At 39.2% G+C, this 18310-nt stretch overlaps 1 protein-coding gene across 2 annotated transcripts in view; it reads left to right on the plus strand.

The window, feature by feature from the left end:
• tmtc3 (transmembrane O-mannosyltransferase targeting cadherins 3) overlaps nucleotides 1-18310 on the plus strand; it is a 111113-nt gene that overhangs the window by 48583 nt on the left and 44220 nt on the right. For both annotated transcript variants that reach the window (XM_039761785.1, XM_039761786.1), the window contains exons 10-12: nucleotides 6134-6282; nucleotides 6469-6589; nucleotides 14306-14417. In XM_039761785.1, the coding sequence (XP_039617719.1) occupies nucleotides 6134-6282; nucleotides 6469-6589; nucleotides 14306-14417 (382 nt within the window). The remainder of the gene's footprint in view (nucleotides 1-6133; nucleotides 6283-6468; nucleotides 6590-14305; nucleotides 14418-18310) is intronic.

Here is an 18310-nt window from a genome sequence, read left to right on the forward strand (position 1 = left end):
TTTCATTTAAAAAGTATGTTGGCAAGAGTTCAATACAGAATTTGCATGCAAAATGGTACAGGTGGAATCACATTCTAACAAAATTCATGGGACCGAAAAAATACTTGGTTATAACGGAAATCTCATAGCATTCACAATCTCTAACAGCAGCGGCACAAGCATAGCTCTGTAGCTGCACTGCTTCTGGTAAAAAGTAAACCAAGGGCAAAGTAATTGGTTGTCCTCTGCAAGATCAGGCTTACCTCGTATAATGCTTGTGTCACAATATTTAGAACATTTAACACCAGGCTTTGACCTGCTCTTCCATGCATTCTCTTGGTCTGCCACAGCAGTAATTCTTCTAATCTGTAGATGGGAGCTAAAGCAGGTACCATGTTGCGGTTCCTGTCTTGTGTGCTTGAGTGCTGAAGTAACTGCTCTAATAATAAGGTAACTATTTTCCTTGGAAACTTGGACTCGCCTTTCTGTCTCTTGTCCAACTCTGTGACCCAAGCTTGACAATACCTGCATTAAAAAAAAAAATACTTAAACTGCAAAGAATATTTTATTTGAAAATGGGATGTTGGATGTTTTTCAGCATAAACTGACGCGGCCTGCTTTTTTTTTTGCTCTCTTCATTGCAAAGTAAACTGAGAAGCACTACGAAACTGATTAACACACGCGACAACTACCCATGTGAATGCTTGGTGGAGCACTGACTCAGAATTCGGCTATGTGTATGATGTCTTGGCCACACTGTTGTCGAGCATCACTGAGACTGCCCGAAACCAGAAATTTTGCAACAAACTGTAGCTGCAGCATTAAGTATTATTTGCATTGCATTAATATCTTCGGTGATCATTTTTGGTCAAAAAAATATTTCTTATACTGAAATTTACAGTTTGTTAAAATGAAATCCGTTAAACATGATGTTGTTTGAATGTTTGTCCAGGATAAGTTAAACTGTTCGTTATTCTGAAAATTTCGTTACTTCAGTATTCGCTATAACAGGATTTGACCTGTAATTGTTTTTGTTTGTTTTCTGTTACTACAGTATATCGATGCTCATTATAATCTTGCTTAAAGGTTTTAAACTAAGTTTAAGTGTAAGTCTGAATATTTGAATCATTAGTCTTTAAAGTTTTATTAGTATTCTTTTATGATAATTCTGCTTTCTACTAGAAAAAAGGTTGTAAGGAGTACTTTCTGGCTGTATTTTAATTTGCATACAGTTCTTATATTCATGGTAACAGTCAGAAACATTATATATTTGGCTGACACATACTGTATATTTGAATTGTCTTAAAAATATACTTTTACAGTTCTAGAAAGTTGATTCAGTTCATCTGGATATAGTTCTTTTCTAGGGAGATACGCTACATCACTCATCCAAGTGACTTCCTCAGTCTCAGTTGACCGCAGGTTTCTCCAACCTTATAAACAATACCTTTGCATAATGACCGAAACTAGCGCCATTGACTAACAATGGGCTGTGTGATCAATGTCCACGAGTACCATTCACAGAGAGTTGGGAAATGCCTGCAATCACAGCGTTGATGGTGAAAGATGTACCCTTAGGCCCCCTCCTCGGTTCAGAAATGGTTGTTCCTTTTTCACGTATGCCTGTTTATAAGGTTGGAGAAACCTGCAGTTAACTGAGACTGAGGAAGTCACTTGGATGAGTGATGTAACATATCTCCCTGGAAATTAACTATGTCCCGATGAACTGAATCAACTTTTTAAAATTTCCTTACCTGGATTATTGAGCATGCATCGAGGCATACTTTTACAGTGTTTGTTCTTCACTTTCTTACCAGAGTATAGCAATTGCCAACTCTAACAACTCTTTAAACCTTGTGTTTATGTCTGTGCATGTATATGATATATATTGTATATTTATAATCTGTATATTTGTTTCTTTTTGTGAGTGTGTGCATAAATATTATGGAAAGTTTCTTGAAGGTTGTGGTAGAAGTGTTCAGGGTTTGTAGATATTGATGACTGTCATGTGGTTCTGCCTAGCAAGAGGAACATGAAATTTATTGGTCCTTTTGCTTATTCCTGTTTGTGGGTTTTCTCTTTCATAATGTCATGAAGCTAGTTCTAACCTCTCCCTTTTCACCTTTTGTTGACCTTTATCTGGGTCTTGAGTTTTGCTAATGGAAGTCAGGTATGGAATCTTACTGCAAAGTGCTGATTTAGTGCCAGTTTGTTCCTCTTTGCTCTATGTCTGTTGCCCCTGGACTTTTTGAGAAAGAGGATGTGTAGAGTAGAGAGTTTGTGTGCGGTGTTCACCTGATTTAGGGAAGCTGGTGGCGAACTGGAAGACCATGTTAACACTGCCTCCATGTCACAGATGTAATTTGAGACAACAGGAGGCACTCATGGCTGTAGTGAGCTGCTGAAAGTCCAGTACTGCCAGGATATTGTATTTGAAGCCAGCCCACCTGAAATTCCCCTCCACCATTTTCAGAGCATTTGATGTAAACTGATAGATCCACTTGATCTATCATTCCCAGATTGGGAAATTTTTGGATCACACTCAGTTAAGATTCTCTGCTTTGATAAATGAAATACCTTCCTTGAGTCTGAATTAAAACTCACATTTGTATGTAGACTTAAATTTAAACCAACTTTTTAAATTGTGACACACAGAGTATTTTTTCATGTCTCGCCTAATGCAATATAACTGATTTGATTTTACTAACTTGTGTTTAAATCAAATGACAGTGGATAAAATATAATTGGATTTTAAGGTTGGTGAAGCTACAATATCTGAATGGTATCCATTTGAATGGCTAAAAAGTGCTACAGACAGTTGTATGTCTTTTTTTTTTTTTGGAAATAAAAAATTTAGGTCAAAGAAAAATTCTTTTTTGCTTCTATGGTGTCATTTTCTTTTAAAATAAGTCTGGTTGATTCATTGGATTTAATATAATGTGTTTTTTTTGGCTTTGGGTTGCATGTGTACTTTGGTTGCATCTTAATATGAGTAGACTAAATAGCGAGAGTGTAACATCCAAAAGATAAATCATAGTTCTGCAGTGTAACATAGTACAGGTCTCTCTGGGGAAAAATGCCATTTTACCTTGTATCCAATGATTTTTTTTTTTCTATCAGTTCTTTTACCGAGAACCCCTTATTCTTATTTAGTCTGCTCTGTTGGGCCCTTGAGCAAGACCCTTAACCTGCAATTGCTGAGTGCTTTGAGCAGTGAGAAATGCTCTATATAAAGGCAAATACTGTAATTATTATTATTTCAGTGGGTACTTGTGTACTAAACGGACTGCAGTGAAACCTCCACCCCCACTAAATTTAAGGTTATTATTTGTAGTTTGGGTAGGCCAGTCTTTGTGTCACGATAATAGATTTGCATTATTGATAAAAAGAACAATGACATAATACAGATTTAATACAGTATTAACTGTTAGCATTTTCAAAAAATGTTTTACCATTTTGCATTGGTGCTGCCATCAACTGAAGAAAAGGCTAGTGTTGGGCTCCATAGGGGTGGTTTCACTGCCGTCCATTTAGTACACAAGTACCTCACAGTGTATTGGATCTTATCTTGAACGTGTTCTATAAAAGGCTCCCGTAGGAGAACACCTGTAGGATATGAGATGAAAGTGTAGACTAAACATAGACAGCAATGTACTGTTTAAGCCAAGTTTCCTAGGGCCTGGCAGCAGCAAAATTACCCACTTCTTTAACGTACTTCTCATTAAGTAATATTTACTGTAAAAATTAAAGTGTGAAAGAAAAATATTGCAGATATTTATAGTACAGACTAGAAAGGCATGAAAGTGTCCAACCTTTTGACCTATGATAGATTATATGAGCTCATCCTACGAATAGTTCAAATAATTTTTTTTTTTTTTTGGGTTAGTATATTTTATAATGACACTCTATGCAGTGCCTGGAGGGCAGTGACTGCAGGTTTTCATTATAACTCATTTCTTAATTAGTGACATATTTTTGGTGCTAATTAACTTATTTTGAATTAATTTTAATTGATCTGTTTACAAAAATTTGATCCCATTAATTTCTTACTCGTTCCTCTGAATTGCTTCCTTTCTTTCCTTAAATCGCACCCAAACAGAAATGAAATGTGATGCGAGTGTGCCAACAGAAGACCAGCTAAGCCAATGCCTCAAACTCCAACCAGTTTCACTCCATCCAGTTGCTTAATTAGGCACCGATTCTTGTTGTTAATTAAATCAATTCTTTAATTCCATGGCTTGTTTCTGCTCTCGTTTTGCAATATCATGCATACATTTCCAAAATGATTGATTTTTCTCTTTTCTAAGAGCATTGTTAAAATGTTTTGGAGACATCCCTTAGACCTTCATCTTTCTTTATTTTTATATATCGTATGATCAACACAGTTTGTTGGTCATGTATCTCCTTATTGTTTATCTGCTAATGAAGAAAAAACAAACAATTAAGGAGTCTAAGTCTTCAAGAGCAAGTCAATTAAAATCAAAAGAAGTTAATTAGCAAAAACGGGTCACTAATTAAGGAATGGGTTAGACTTATATACCTGAAGCCACTGTGGCCCTCCAGGACTGAAGTTGAAGAACCCTGGTAAATGTATACACAGGAGTGTTGGAAAGCATGGGATCTTTTTACTGTATAAAGACCTGCTGCATATTAAAAACATTTTTATTTTTCATTGCACAGTGGCGCAGTACAGTAGCACAGCTGCCTCAATCATCTTTTTCTTTCCTTTTTTTAATATGGATTGTATATTTTGCTTTTTCTCTTTCTGTATGTATGGATTTTTATACTTCATTCTCAATAGTAGTACTAGGAAAGTGGATTGACAGATATTAATTAGCTCCTTTTTATAAAAGATTTTATGCCTTCCACCCTTTTTTTTACCAGAGTAGGCTAGTAGGCTAGGCAGAGTAGGCCCCTAGTGAGCTTAAATTGAATTACAATGGGTTTAAGAATGTATGTGTTTATATTCTTTGCGTGTTCAGTGAATCTTTTCAGATTCTTGTAGTTCTGACAGTACATAGAGAGTGACTTATCTAGGCATTCATCCAAAAAAAAAAAAAGCTGATTTAAATCTGACTTTTACCTGGCACCTTATTGTGGTCTGACAATTACCAGCAGGGTCACTTTTGACCCATGAGACGAAACGGCAACATTATTATTAACTATACGAATATAATTGTTTAGATTTTATGGGCCACATATAGCATTAATGTGATTTTTTTTTTTTTTTTAAGTTTATTTATTTTAATGTTTTTTCCTAAGAATAGAATCAAAATCTGTTAATATCAAACAATGCTTATAAACCTATGCAGGGATTTAAATCGTGCTGTATTTGGTTGAAATTAGTTTAATACTAAATGCATGAAATTGAAAACCATATATTTTGTTTAAACCTTGTTTTCAAAATGACTAATGGGCACATTCAGGTTGAGTAAGGAAGACCTGGGTACTTGTATTCCTTACCCAGAGCTTATTCTGCAGAGCAGTTGATAATCTCAAAATAAAATTAAATGTTTTGACACCATTCTAGTTATTATATAGCAAACTTCTTTTAATTAGGGGAAAAAAATCAAGCCTTTATTACTTTATTTCAAAATGCATGTATTTTGGTTGATTTGCTGTTGAAGTAAGACAAATCTATATGCACGCGTGTGTGTTTTATGTGTTTTTTTTTTTTAAATAAAAAGTGACCTAAAGTTGAAGGTTGCATGTGTAATTACATTTATGCAAAAACTGTTTTCTTCACACAAAAGTATTTTTATAAAGTTTTTATCAGAGAACACGTCTGTGCTTTAAATGTACTATTCTTTGTAAACTCTGAAGTAGCTAAAAACAAAGCCTGTTAAATAATATCTAATTGGAGGATAATGTATTAAGAAGTAGTTTGATTATGGGTAATAAAATTGGTTAATAAAAGTAAAAGGAAAAATGTTTGAGCTAGTTTAAGCTTTTCAAATACAATTTTTCAAAGGATTTTTTCATTTATTTGCTCTTAAATACTTAAGCTTACTTTTTGTATTATTGATAATTGCTAGAAATAAAAGCATTTAAGATAATAAAGATGCATACAATGCATTACTTCTGATTTAGTCTTTTTAAAGTGTTTGTATGATTCAATAGAAATGTATCTTATATGTCCATGTTCTTCTTTTAGGCATTGTCTTTATTAGTGTTGCCGTTTATTCCTGCATCAAACTTGTTCTTTCCAGTTGGGTTTGTGGTGGCAGAGAGAGTCCTCTATGTTCCCAGTATGGGTTATTGTATATTAGTAGCACATGGTTGGAAAAAGCTTGCATACACCTGGTAAGAACTTTTTGCTAATTTTCATTTAGAAATACGCACTGTAATTAAGACAGTGGATAAATCTTTGAGAATCAAATTTCAGGAAATTAATTTTTTTTTAAGGCATTATTTTTATTTATTAAACTGTCATTAAAAATGTATACTCGGTATTGTACATTTTATTTTCTCTTTTCTGTTTTGTTTTAGTAACTTGAAAAAAATAATGTGGATTGGTATAGCAGCTTTGATTGCTACGCATGCTGTCAAAACCATGCACAGAAATTGGGACTGGGAATCTGAATATACATTGTTTATGTCTGCATTAAAGGTACAACAAATACATGCATACATTAAGTTCAAGTTTGTCATTTAAGCCAAATCTAAAATGCAGTGGGACCAAATTGTGTTACTCAAGACCAGAAAATGTTTGAAAAGGGAAAGGGAAAAAACAGTCTAACCAATACTTATGTAAAATAGTCAGTTTCAGTACTGTGGCTAAAAAATTGTCGAAAAACTGGCTTATGTGCATGTTTCATATTGTTTAGCAGAATTATTGTCTGTGGAAAGAAGCTACATTCTGGCTGTTCTTGGTTTTATGGAGCGATGTTTCCTACCAGATGGCAAGAAATCAAACATTTCTTGCCATGAGACTGATGTAAGGAGCTCCTCTCAATGCAGTGGGCTTTTATCTTGCATCTGTCCTTAAAAAAAAAAAAAAGTTGTCAATGGAGGGGAGAGAGACCCCAATAACCCTCTTAGCCATCCTTGCCACATATTGCAGAGTCTTCCTGTCTGAAGCACTGCAGTTTCTGAACCAAGATGTGATGCAGCTCTCAATGGTGCCCCAGTAGAAGATGGGAGGAGGGATTCTCATTTATTTCAGCCTCCTAATTAAGTGCAACCTCTGCTGAGCTTTCTTGGTCTGGTGTATGGTTTTGAGAGTCCAGGAGAGATCCTTCGTGATGTAGACACCCAAAAATTTTGTGCTGCTGACCCTCTCCACAGCATAGCCACTGATATGCAGTCTGGGATGTTCAGCCTTTGTTCTGAAGTCCACAATCGACTCTTTTGTTGACATAAAGTGACAGATTGTTGTCCTCAAACCAGCTCACTAATTATTCCACGTCTGCTCTGTTTCATCTTCATTACTAATGATTCCTACTACTGTTGTATTATCAGCAGACATAATGAGTTGATTTTGTGATGGATTTGGCAGTACAGTGATGTGTTAGCAAAGAGCAATGGACTGAGCATGCAGCCCTGAGGATCCCTGTGTTCATTTTGATGGTGTATGATATGTTAATGCCAACACATACTATCTGTTGTCTTTCTGACACAAAGAACAGGATCCAGTTACAAAGTGGAGGTGTTCTTTCCGAGCATAGAAAGTTTCTCTATTAGCTGCTGTGGGATGATAGTATTAAAGGCTGAACTGAAGTTGATAAGCAAAATCCTGGTATAGCTGTTGTTTTACTCCAGGTAGGATAGATAGGTGTATAGGACAAGTGTGATTATGTCATCTGTGGACCGATTGGCATGATACGTGAGCTGTAAATGGTCCAGTGAAGCTGGGAGGCTAGCTTTAATGCGACCCATTACTAGTCATTCGAAGCATTTCATTATGACCAGGGTTAGGGTTAGGTCAGTGCCATAGGATGGAAGTCCTTGAGGCAGGTTACAGTTGTTTTCTTGGGCACAGGAACAATGATGGCAGTCTGATGAAGGATGATTTTTAAAGATGTCTGTAAAAACACCTGCTAACTTGGCAGCACAGCCTTTTTAACACCTGATCAGGTATATTATCAGGTCCTGCAGCTTTATGTGGATTGCAGCTGCTCAGTGTCCTCCTCCTGTCAGCTATACACAATCTAAGCACCTGCTCACCATTGGCGGGGGGTTTCTTACCTGATGTACAATTTAGTGCCGCAGACCTGCCATAGAACTCATTTAGCCTGTGATGGAGGGAGGCATCGATGACCTCAACATGTGGTATACTTTTTTTAGCCCATTCTGGCCTGAATACAATACAATTTATTTTTTTGTATAGCCCAAAATCACACTAGAAGTGTTGCAATAGGCTTTAACAGGCCTTGCCTCTTGACAGCCCCCCAGCCTTGACTCTCTAAGAAGACCAGAAAAAACTCCCAAAAAAACCCTTGTAGGGAATAAATGGAAGAAACCTTGGGAAAGGCAATTCAAAGAGAGACCTCTTTCCAGAATTGGTTGGGCTTGCAGTGGGTATCAAAGAAGAGGGTCAATACAATATAATACAATACACAAATGTGCCTTGTGTCTCTGGAGTCACAAAATGTTTCCTCATATATTCCTGTGTAGTTCAGCTTAGCTTTCTTGATGACTCCGATGAGTCCGCTCTTGTCAGCCTGAGGGCTACTTTGTCCCCTAATGTGAAGGCAGCGTCCCTGATTCTAAACCCTTTCCGGACCTCTGAGGTCATCTACGGCGTCTAATTGTCCACAGTTGTGAAGGTTTTGATTACTGTGACATTACCCATACACTTCTCTATATAACCAAGAAGTGAATCGGTGTACAGTGATCCCACTCTATATCGCGCTTTAACTTTCGCGGCTTCACTCCATCGCAGATTTTAAATGTAAGCATATCTAAATATATATCACGGATTTTTCACTGGTTTGCGGATTTCTGCTTTTCTTAGCCATCTCTCTCTCTCTCTCTCTCTCTCTCTCTCTCTCTGAAATTCTCTGCTCCTGACACACATTCTCTCTCTGAAATTCTCTGCTCCTGACACACATTGAGAAAGAACTGTCGTCTCTGTCTTGTCATGGAGCACAGTTTAAACTTTTGACTAAAGGGTGTTATTTCATGTCTAGAGGGCTCTAATAATGTTAATAGTGTGGAAGAGTTTAAGGGCTTAAAATATATAAAAATAACCATACAAACATGGTTTCTACTTCGCGGATTTTCACCTATTGCGGGGGGTTCTGGAACGCAACCCCCGCGATCGAGGAGGGATTACTGTACTCCTTTACATCAATGGTAAAATTGTTGTATTTGGCAGAGTCTCTGAACATGTTCCAATCACTGCATGTAAAGCAGTGATGAAGTACTGACTCTGATTTGCTTCTGTACAGTCTTGTTGCATTTCAGTACCGGTTTGTGTGCTGGAAAAAGTATAACAGAAATGTGGTTCTGAGTCTCCAATATAAGGACGAGGGGCTATTTTATAAACCTCTTTGACATTTGTGTACACCAAGTCAAACGTGTTGGCTCCTCCAGTCGGAAAGAGTATGTGCTAGTGGAATTTAGGCATAACAGTTTTTAAATTTACAAGACTGAAATCTTCAGTTACCACAAAAGACTGTCCGAATGGTCAGTCTCTAGCTCATTGGTGGCACTGTGGAACTGCTTAGGGCCTCCTGGGTGTTAACACAGGGAGGAATGTACACAGACACCACCAGAGTGGCAGTGAATTCCTGTGGCTGGTAAAAAAATATTTCACAATCAAATATTCCACCAGATGTAAACAGTGAGTTGCAACAATTTCACTGTTACTGCACCATGCATTGTTGATATATACACACATAGTCATTTGTTGATATATATACACATAGTCCTTCACCTTGGGTCTTACCGGAGCTCTCTGCATTCCTATTAGTATAAAAGGATCTTATCCTGTACAACTGGGTGGTTGTTCATCGGAGATGTTATGAAGCCACATTATCAATCAAAACAACAACACGGTAATCTCTAACTTCGCGCTGCATATGTAGTTGCAGCCATATATAATCCAGATAATTTTCCAAGGAACGAATGTTAGCAAGTAAAAGTGATGGGATGGTCCATCTGTTTGAATTTGCTTTTAGCCTTGCATAAATGCCAGCCCTCTTCCCCCACTTTCCTCTCTGTTCACATTGCTTCCTGCGCATCCTACCATGGTCAACTGTATTAGACAACTCCAGAGATCTCCGCAGTAGTCGGAGGCTGTGCAGGTCACTCTTTCAATATGGGATGTCTGTAATCTTCCACAAGTTTTTAAAGTTGTACTTAATAGTCCGCAGCATCTCTCGATCATACCTTAAAGTGAGATGCCCAGGACACTCGGGACGAGCATGACAATAATGACAAATGCAATTGTTTCCACACCTAGAGAAGTAGCTGCATCTAAAGTATGTGCACCGCTATGATGAGAATCAATAAGTCAGCATTCGGTGGTAATGCCTTAAAATGTATTTGACAAATGTATTCGAAAGCAGATAATTGAAATACATTAAGGTTATCATTAATGGAATTCTGTAAGAACATAATAAATTAGTACATATTTTAGAAGCATTCCTAAATGTTAAAGCTTTACATGCTGTTACTTACATTCCATCAACACTGCATGTTATATTGAAATTCTCATGTATTTGGTAGTAAATTTAATACCCAGCTTTGAACATTCAAATATTTTTACAAGTCACTTTTATCTTATATGAATATATACACCATTATGGCATATAAACATAATGTTTTTTTTTAATAATTGTAATTAATGCTAATTAAATCTTTAAATGTGTTTTCTGAAATCAAGCAAATTGTCAGGATGTGATGACATTTATCTTCAAGTGCTTAAGGTGGTAATTGAATGTACATTATATAAACTGTTGATACTAATTTAATAAAAAAAGAAAAAAATGCAGCACATTGCATTACCCATTGAATCGTGGATAAATTTAATGGGAACTATTATAAAAAAGGATTACCATCCCATGAAAAGAACAAGGAATATTAGTGAATAGTCAACAGGGGTTTAGATGTAGAAGACTGTTTCACTAATACACTTTTAAAGGGGTTTCTCAGGAATCTGTGGTGGAATATAAATAATAAACTGGTTATGTTTGCAAATAATGCTAAACTATTTGAAGTCGCAGATAACTGGAATTGGCCATATCATTAAAGGTGGACTTGGCCAGAATTCAAAATTGGATGAACATACTTGTGGCAGCTAAAATTTTATTTATGCAAATATAAGGTAGGAAGTTAAAATGTTAGATTTGAACATATAATTGGTGATTTTGGTCTCCTTATTTGGAGGAATAGGTAGCAATGGAAGAGGAAGTCCAGAGAAAATAGATTAGGCTTATTGTAGGGTTGTGAGGAGGGATTACAATAATTGAACCTTTTCAGTTCAAACAAAGATCATGCAGTTACTTACTGGATGTGGTTAAAATTATGTAGGGAATAAGTGTTGTGAATTACAGCTGTTACTTTAAAATGAACTATTCAACAAGAATACGGGAGAACACATGGAAACTTCATCCATCCATCCATTATCCACTGCTTATCCGAGGTCGGGTCGCGGGGGCAGCAGCCTAAGCAGGGAAGCCCAGACATCCCTCTCCCCGGTCACCTCCTCCAGCTCCTCCGGGAGGACCACGAGGCGTTCCAGGGCCAGCTGGGAGATATAATCCCTCCAGCGTGTCCTGGGTCTGCCCCGTGGCCTTCTATCAGTGGGGCATAACCGGAACAACCAGGGAGGCGTCCAGGGGGCATCCTAACCAGATGCCTGAACCACCTCAACTGACTCCTTTCAATGCGGAGGAGCAGCGACTCTACTCAGAGTCTCTCCCGGATAACTGAACTCCTCACCCTATCTCTAAGGGAAAGTCCAGCCAACCTGTGGAGAAAACTCATTTCGGCCGCCTGTATCCACAATCTTGCTCTTTCGGTCACTACCCAATGTTCGTGGCCATAGGTGAGGGTAGGAACGTCGATCGACTGGTAAATCGACAGCCTTGCCTTTTGGCTCGGCTCTCTTCACCACGACGGACCGTTGCAGAGGCCACATTACTGCGTATGCTACACCAATCCGTCTGTCAACCTCACCGCTCCATTCTTCCTTCACTCGTGAACAAGACCGCGAGATACTTGAACTCCTCCATTTGAGGCAGTACTGTGCTCCCAACCCGGAGAGAGCATTCCACCCTTTTCCGGCAGAGAACCATGGCCTCGGATTTAGAGGTGCTGACTCTCATTCCCGCTGCTTTGCACTCGGCTGCGAACCGCTCCAGTGAGAGCTGGCGGTCACTGTCCGATGACGCCAACAGAACCACGTCATCCGCAAATAGGAGGGACGAGATTCTGAGGTCACCGAACCAGACCCCCTCCACTTCCTGGCGGAGTCTAGAAATTCTGTCCATATAACTTTTATAAACAGAAATCGGTGACAAAGGCGGAATCCAACCTCAACAGGAAACGAGTCCGATTTATTACCGGCAATGCGGACCAAGCTCCTGCTCCTCCTGTACAGAGACTGGATGGCTCGTAACAACGAGCCTTGTACCCCATACTCTTGGAGCACACCCCATAGGATACTTCAAGGGACATGGTCGAATGCCTTCTCCAAATCCACAAAACACATGTGGACTGGTTGGGCAAACTCCCATGCCCCCTCCAGGATCCTGGCCAGGGTGTAGAGCAGGTCCAGTGTTCCACATCCGGGACGGTATCCACATTGTTCTTCTTGAATCAGAGATTCGACCATCGACCGAACTCTCTTCTCCAACACCCCTGAATAGACCTTACTGGGGAGGCTGAGGAGTGTGATCCCCCTGTAGTTGGAGCACATCCTCCAGTCACCCTTCTTAAAAAGGGGAAGCACCACCCCGGTTTGCCAATCCAGAGGCACTGCCCGCGATGTTGTAGAGACGTGTCAACAGGACAGCCCCATAACATCCAGAGCCTTGAGGAACCAAGGTTGAACCTCGTCCACTCCAGGGGCCCCCGCCACCTCGGAGCTTTTTTTTTTTTTTAGATAGATTTTTAACTACCTTGGTGACCTCAGACCTTGTTATGGACGGGCCTCCCCCCAGAGTCCTCCAGCTCTGCTTCCTCTAAGGAAGACATGCTGGTGGGATTGAGAAGATCCTCTAAGTATTCCTTCCACCAGTCAGTAACGTCTACAGTTGAAGTCAGCAGGGCCCCATCTCCACTGTACACAGTTTTGATGGAGCACCGCTTTCCCCTCCTGAGGTGCCTGACGGTTTGCCAGAATCTTCTCGGTGCCGACCGAAAGTCGTTTTCCATGGTTTCCCCAAACTCCTCCCATGCCCAAGTTTTTGCCTCTGCAACAGCCAATGCCACCACATGCTTGGCCCGCCGGTACCCCTCCGCTGCCTCTGGAGTCCCACTGGTCAACCAGACCTGATAGGACTCTTTATTCAGCTTGACGGCCTCTCGAACCTTAGGTGTCCACCACCACCGGGTTCGTAAATTACCGCCACGAGAGGCACCGACAACCTTGCGGCCACAGCTCCATTCTGCTGTTTCGACAATAGAGGCTTTGGAACGTGGCCCATTCAGACTCAATGTCCTTCGCCTCCCTCGGAATGAGGTTGAAGTTCTGCCGGAGAAAACACATGGAAAGTTGTTAATGGAAAATTGTGGTAAAACATTAGAAAGGTTTTGCTCATACAGACAGCCATAGACACATGCAGTGTGCTACCAAGTAGTGTTTTAGGATTAGGTACTTTGGAGACTGTGAAAACTTCCTTAAATTTGTAAGAATCTCATTATGAAATTTATAAGTAGTATACATGCAAAAAAGATAGCTATTGGTCATCCAAGGTTTGATTAAGTTGTACTGTATGTGTTGAGTACAATAAAATTCATATTCCATTGTGCTCAAGGTGCAAAAAAGGGAACAAAGTTATAATTAAAAAAAATATTTCTAAAGTAGATTAATGAAAATAGTATAAGGTAATTTCATAGAATGATGTTTGAATAATCAGTGTTTCCATGAGTATTGCTTGTAAACCATAATTTCAGATAACCTACATTACAATAAACTTTAAATCAACAAGTGTCACATTTACTTTTGTATTTTATGTCTTTTTATACTCTGTTAAGATTTTATTATTAAGTTATATATTTCAAGGAATCTGGGATGATGTGCTTATTCTAAAGTGTATGTCCTAAAAATATTACATTGTTTATTGCTCCTCACAATCTTTAAACTTGGTAAATAATTAAGGAAAGCTGTCAAAGTGTATTTTCTTTTTACACAAACACTCTATTCATTTCATAGGTTAATAAAAATAATGCCAAGCTTTGGAACAATGTGGGTCATGCATTGGAAAGTCAGAACAATTACAAAACGGCTCTGAAGTTCTTTCTTCAAGCTACAAGAGTACAACCAGGTAACATCTAACTGTAAATGATTAAAATAACTGTCAATGTGTATTGTATCTGTTTTCTTAAAATCTAGACGTAATACAGATAATAACATTGAATATCAAATGGTATAGGTATTTTCTGACTTCACAATGAAGCATTTAATTATTGCAAAACCTTGCTAAAATAGGTACTATTGAATCATTTTTATACAGTAGCATAATTGTAGCATTTTGATACTACTTGATAGTAGTGTGTTAGAAGTCATATGTGCATCTCAAGTTAACCATTAATTATTCACACATGTACTGTTAAACCACACATTTTAATAAAATACAACATTGAACAATTTACAATTTATTTTGTTTTAGCCCAACTTCAGATAATCAACAAATGGTAAAAATCCTGTATTTCAATAAAAAAAATTTTCTTAAAGCGTTTGTGGGATCCCCTCAAGATTGCTTGATATCATGGCTGGTCTGTACACTGGTACTGTGATTGCTGTGCAGAGTGGAGGCAGAACCTCTGCATTTTTCTCATTTGATTCTGGGGCTTGTCAGGGGTGTGTTCTTGCTCCTACTCAGTTCAGTTCTTGCATGGACTGGGTGTTGGGCAAGGTCGTGGAGTCCAGTGGCTGTGGGACATCTGTTGGCGAAGAAAGATTCACTGATCTTGACTTTGCCGTAAATGCTATGATCTTCGCGTGGTCAATGGAGGTTTTGATTGGGGTTCTTGAGAGAATGAGTGAGGGATCTGAATGTCTGGGCTTGCTAGTGTCCTGGATAAAATTCAAGATCTAGGCCTTTTACGCCCTCTTAGGCATAGCCATCAGCAGTGTGTCTGCCTGCGGAGAGAGTGTCAACATTGTTGAGAGGTTTACTTACCTCAGCAGTAACATTCATGTCTCTGGTGACTCTTCCTATGAAGTCAGTAGATGGATTGGGAGAGCATGGGGAGTCATGAGGTTGCTGGAAAGGGGTGTATGGCACTTACAAAACCTTTTCAGAATGACAAAGTTCCATAGAGAATTCCTGTCTTTCTATATGGTTGTGAGACATGGACACTATCCACTGAACTGAATCCTTGGGTACAACTGGTTTGACTTTGTCGAATGAGCAGTTGCTCATGGAGTCCCAAATGAGGCACATTACCTGCATTGTCAGAAAGCTGTCCGTTAGCACTACGTCCATGTGGTGCAATTCCCCAAGTGTGTTCCGGCTCGCAGGGTCCTCATTGTTGAGGACCGAAGTGGCTGGATCAGGTCAAGGAGACGCCCACATAACCCCTGACTGTGGCGGATAGAGAGTAATTTCTGGAGGGTGGGACTGGACCACATGAATTCCTGGGGGGTTGCCAACAGGATCCCAGACTGTGCTCCCCAACCTAGGCAAAATAATAGGTTTTGCAGTTATAGTTTAGGGAATTCAACCAAAAACTGGTTTATGTCAGTTTGTGATAGATGACTTAACAGAATATTTGTTGGAAAACTTAATGTAGAGCTGTAGAGGCATGACAACCCTATGTCTAAGGACCATTAGTGCTTCCTTTTTAGTTACTTTGGTAATTGATTGATAGGGTGTTTCATTCTAGTAATCCTTTTTTAATAGTTATTTTATTATTTAGTATGGATTTGTTTTTGTTAGTTCTTGTCTTGGTAAAAGTAAGCAGCCTAGCTAGTCTTTTTGTGATCGAAATTTAACATCTTATTAAAGAAAGAAACATCCTGTAACAGGGCAATTCAGTAATCAGGCAGGAGAAAAACTGTTCATTGTATCTTTTAATTACTCCTCAGCAAATTGCCTTGGATGGATCATTCTTCAAAAGCAGTCTGTTACAGAATGGTCAGAGAATCAAAGAATAGAGGTTAATTTTAGAAACTGTTGAATTTACATACAGTGTCAATCAATGTTACATACAGTGGCAATCAATGCATACATTCTACTCTGGTTGGTTTACACCCAAATGATTTATATAAAATAAAAGTCTATTATATTATATTCTGGTGGTTCTTATACCTTTTGAGATGAGTCACCACTCTTGACATTTCTGTGTAACAACTGTCCATTCTAGTTTATAGGATATCTGCTGATTTCTTAGTCATCCTTCAGTACATTTTGTATATTACATCAACCTTTCTTCAGGTACATTCTTTGTTTACTTGATCAATTCAGTATTTTTCCTAAACCGATTCTTGTATTTCAGTGTACATTTTGTTTTTCACTTTATCTTTATCTCGTTTGTGACATTTATTAACCCTTTATGCAATTTCTTAAAGATGAATGCTATGTTACCCTAAAATTTATTCTTCGGCACTTTTCCTTTTTTCCATTCATTTTCTTTAACATTCTTTTACATTTCCGGCGCCGCATCCGAATGGCAGCCTTTCCAGCAGCTCCGTATATGACTTTATCTTTTTACCTTTTTATCTCTGTTTTTCTCTATTTCACTGATCACTTCTACCACTTTCTTTTATGTGGAATTGCTCCCTGGACACTTTTTACTATTTTTACTACTTGACATGGATTTTTACACTCCGAGAATCGCCTATTCAAGTAGTCAGCTTAAAGCACTGAGAAGAAATGCTTATGCCGGTGTGGTTCCTTATTTACCTGACGAGGTAAGAAGACGATATCAGGGCAGCCGAGCGGCAAAGGTAAAAGATAAGATTAAATCGAGACAACTTGAGAGAAAATGGCGTTATAAACCGTCGGTGCCTTCTGTGATCCTGGGAAATGTCAACTCACTATCAAATAAGATCGACAAACTGGCTGTGCTGGTGAAAAATGTCAGAACCTACAGAGAATGCAGCTTGCTGTGTTTTAGTGAAACGTGGCTAACTACCACCATCCCAGATGCTAACGTGGAGCTACCTGGGTTTAGCACAGTTAGAGCGGACAGAGACGCAAGTACCTGCGGAAAGAAGAAAGGAGGAGGACTCGCTCTCTATGTCAATACAAAGTGGTGCAACTGTGGACATGTAAGCGTTAAAATCTCCAATTGATGCAGGGACATCAAATTGTTGGCCATAAGTCTGCGTCCCTATTACTTGCCCAGAGAGTTTGGACACGTGATTGTTGTTATTGTTTACATCCCCCTCAAGCGAACGCGGAGATGGCGAGTGACATCATCCATTCCGCAGTTGCTAAGTTACAAACGCAGCACCCTGAGGCACTTGTGCTAATCGCTGGAGACTTTAACCATGTAACACTGGACAAAACATTACCTGCCTTCTCCCAGTATGTGGATTGTAACACTCGGGGAAACAGGACTATCGACCTACTGTATGCAAGCGTTAAAGGCGCATACAGCGCCACCCTGCTGCCTGCGCTTTGGGAAAGCAGATCATAACCTGGTTCTGCTTCAGCCTCATACAAACCAAGAGTGAGGCGCTACCTACAACTACATGCTCATTCAGGAAGTGGTCCCCTGAGGCAGAGCAGGCTCTGAGAGACTGCTTTGGAACTACAGACTGGGATATATTGCTTGGGTCACATAGTGAGAACATTGAAGAGGCTGTTGAATGCACAACTGATTACATCAACTTCTGTATGGACATTGTAGTTCCAGTAAGAACAGTATGCTGCTATGCTAACAACAAGCCATGGGTTACAAGTGACATCAAGGGCCTTTTGAACCAGAAGGAAAGGGCTTTTAAAGGTGGTGATCAGCATGAGCTCAAGCGCGTGCAGAAGGAACTCCGAGTCCAGCTCAGGGCAGCGAAAGAGCAGTACAGGAGAAAGCTGGAGCAGAAGTTGCAGAACAACAGCATGAAGGAAGTGTGGGATGGGATGAAGATTATCACTGGCTGCAGCTCGCAGCGGGTGGACGCCATCGAGACAGATGTGGAGAGAGCAAACCAAATGAACAACTTCTTTAATAGGTTTGATCACCCTAACCCACTCTCACCTCGGAGTACTGC

This window comes from Polypterus senegalus, chromosome 8 (genome assembly GCF_016835505.1).
Source record: "Polypterus senegalus isolate Bchr_013 chromosome 8, ASM1683550v1, whole genome shotgun sequence".
NCBI lineage: Eukaryota > Metazoa > Chordata > Cladistia > Polypteriformes > Polypteridae > Polypterus > Polypterus senegalus.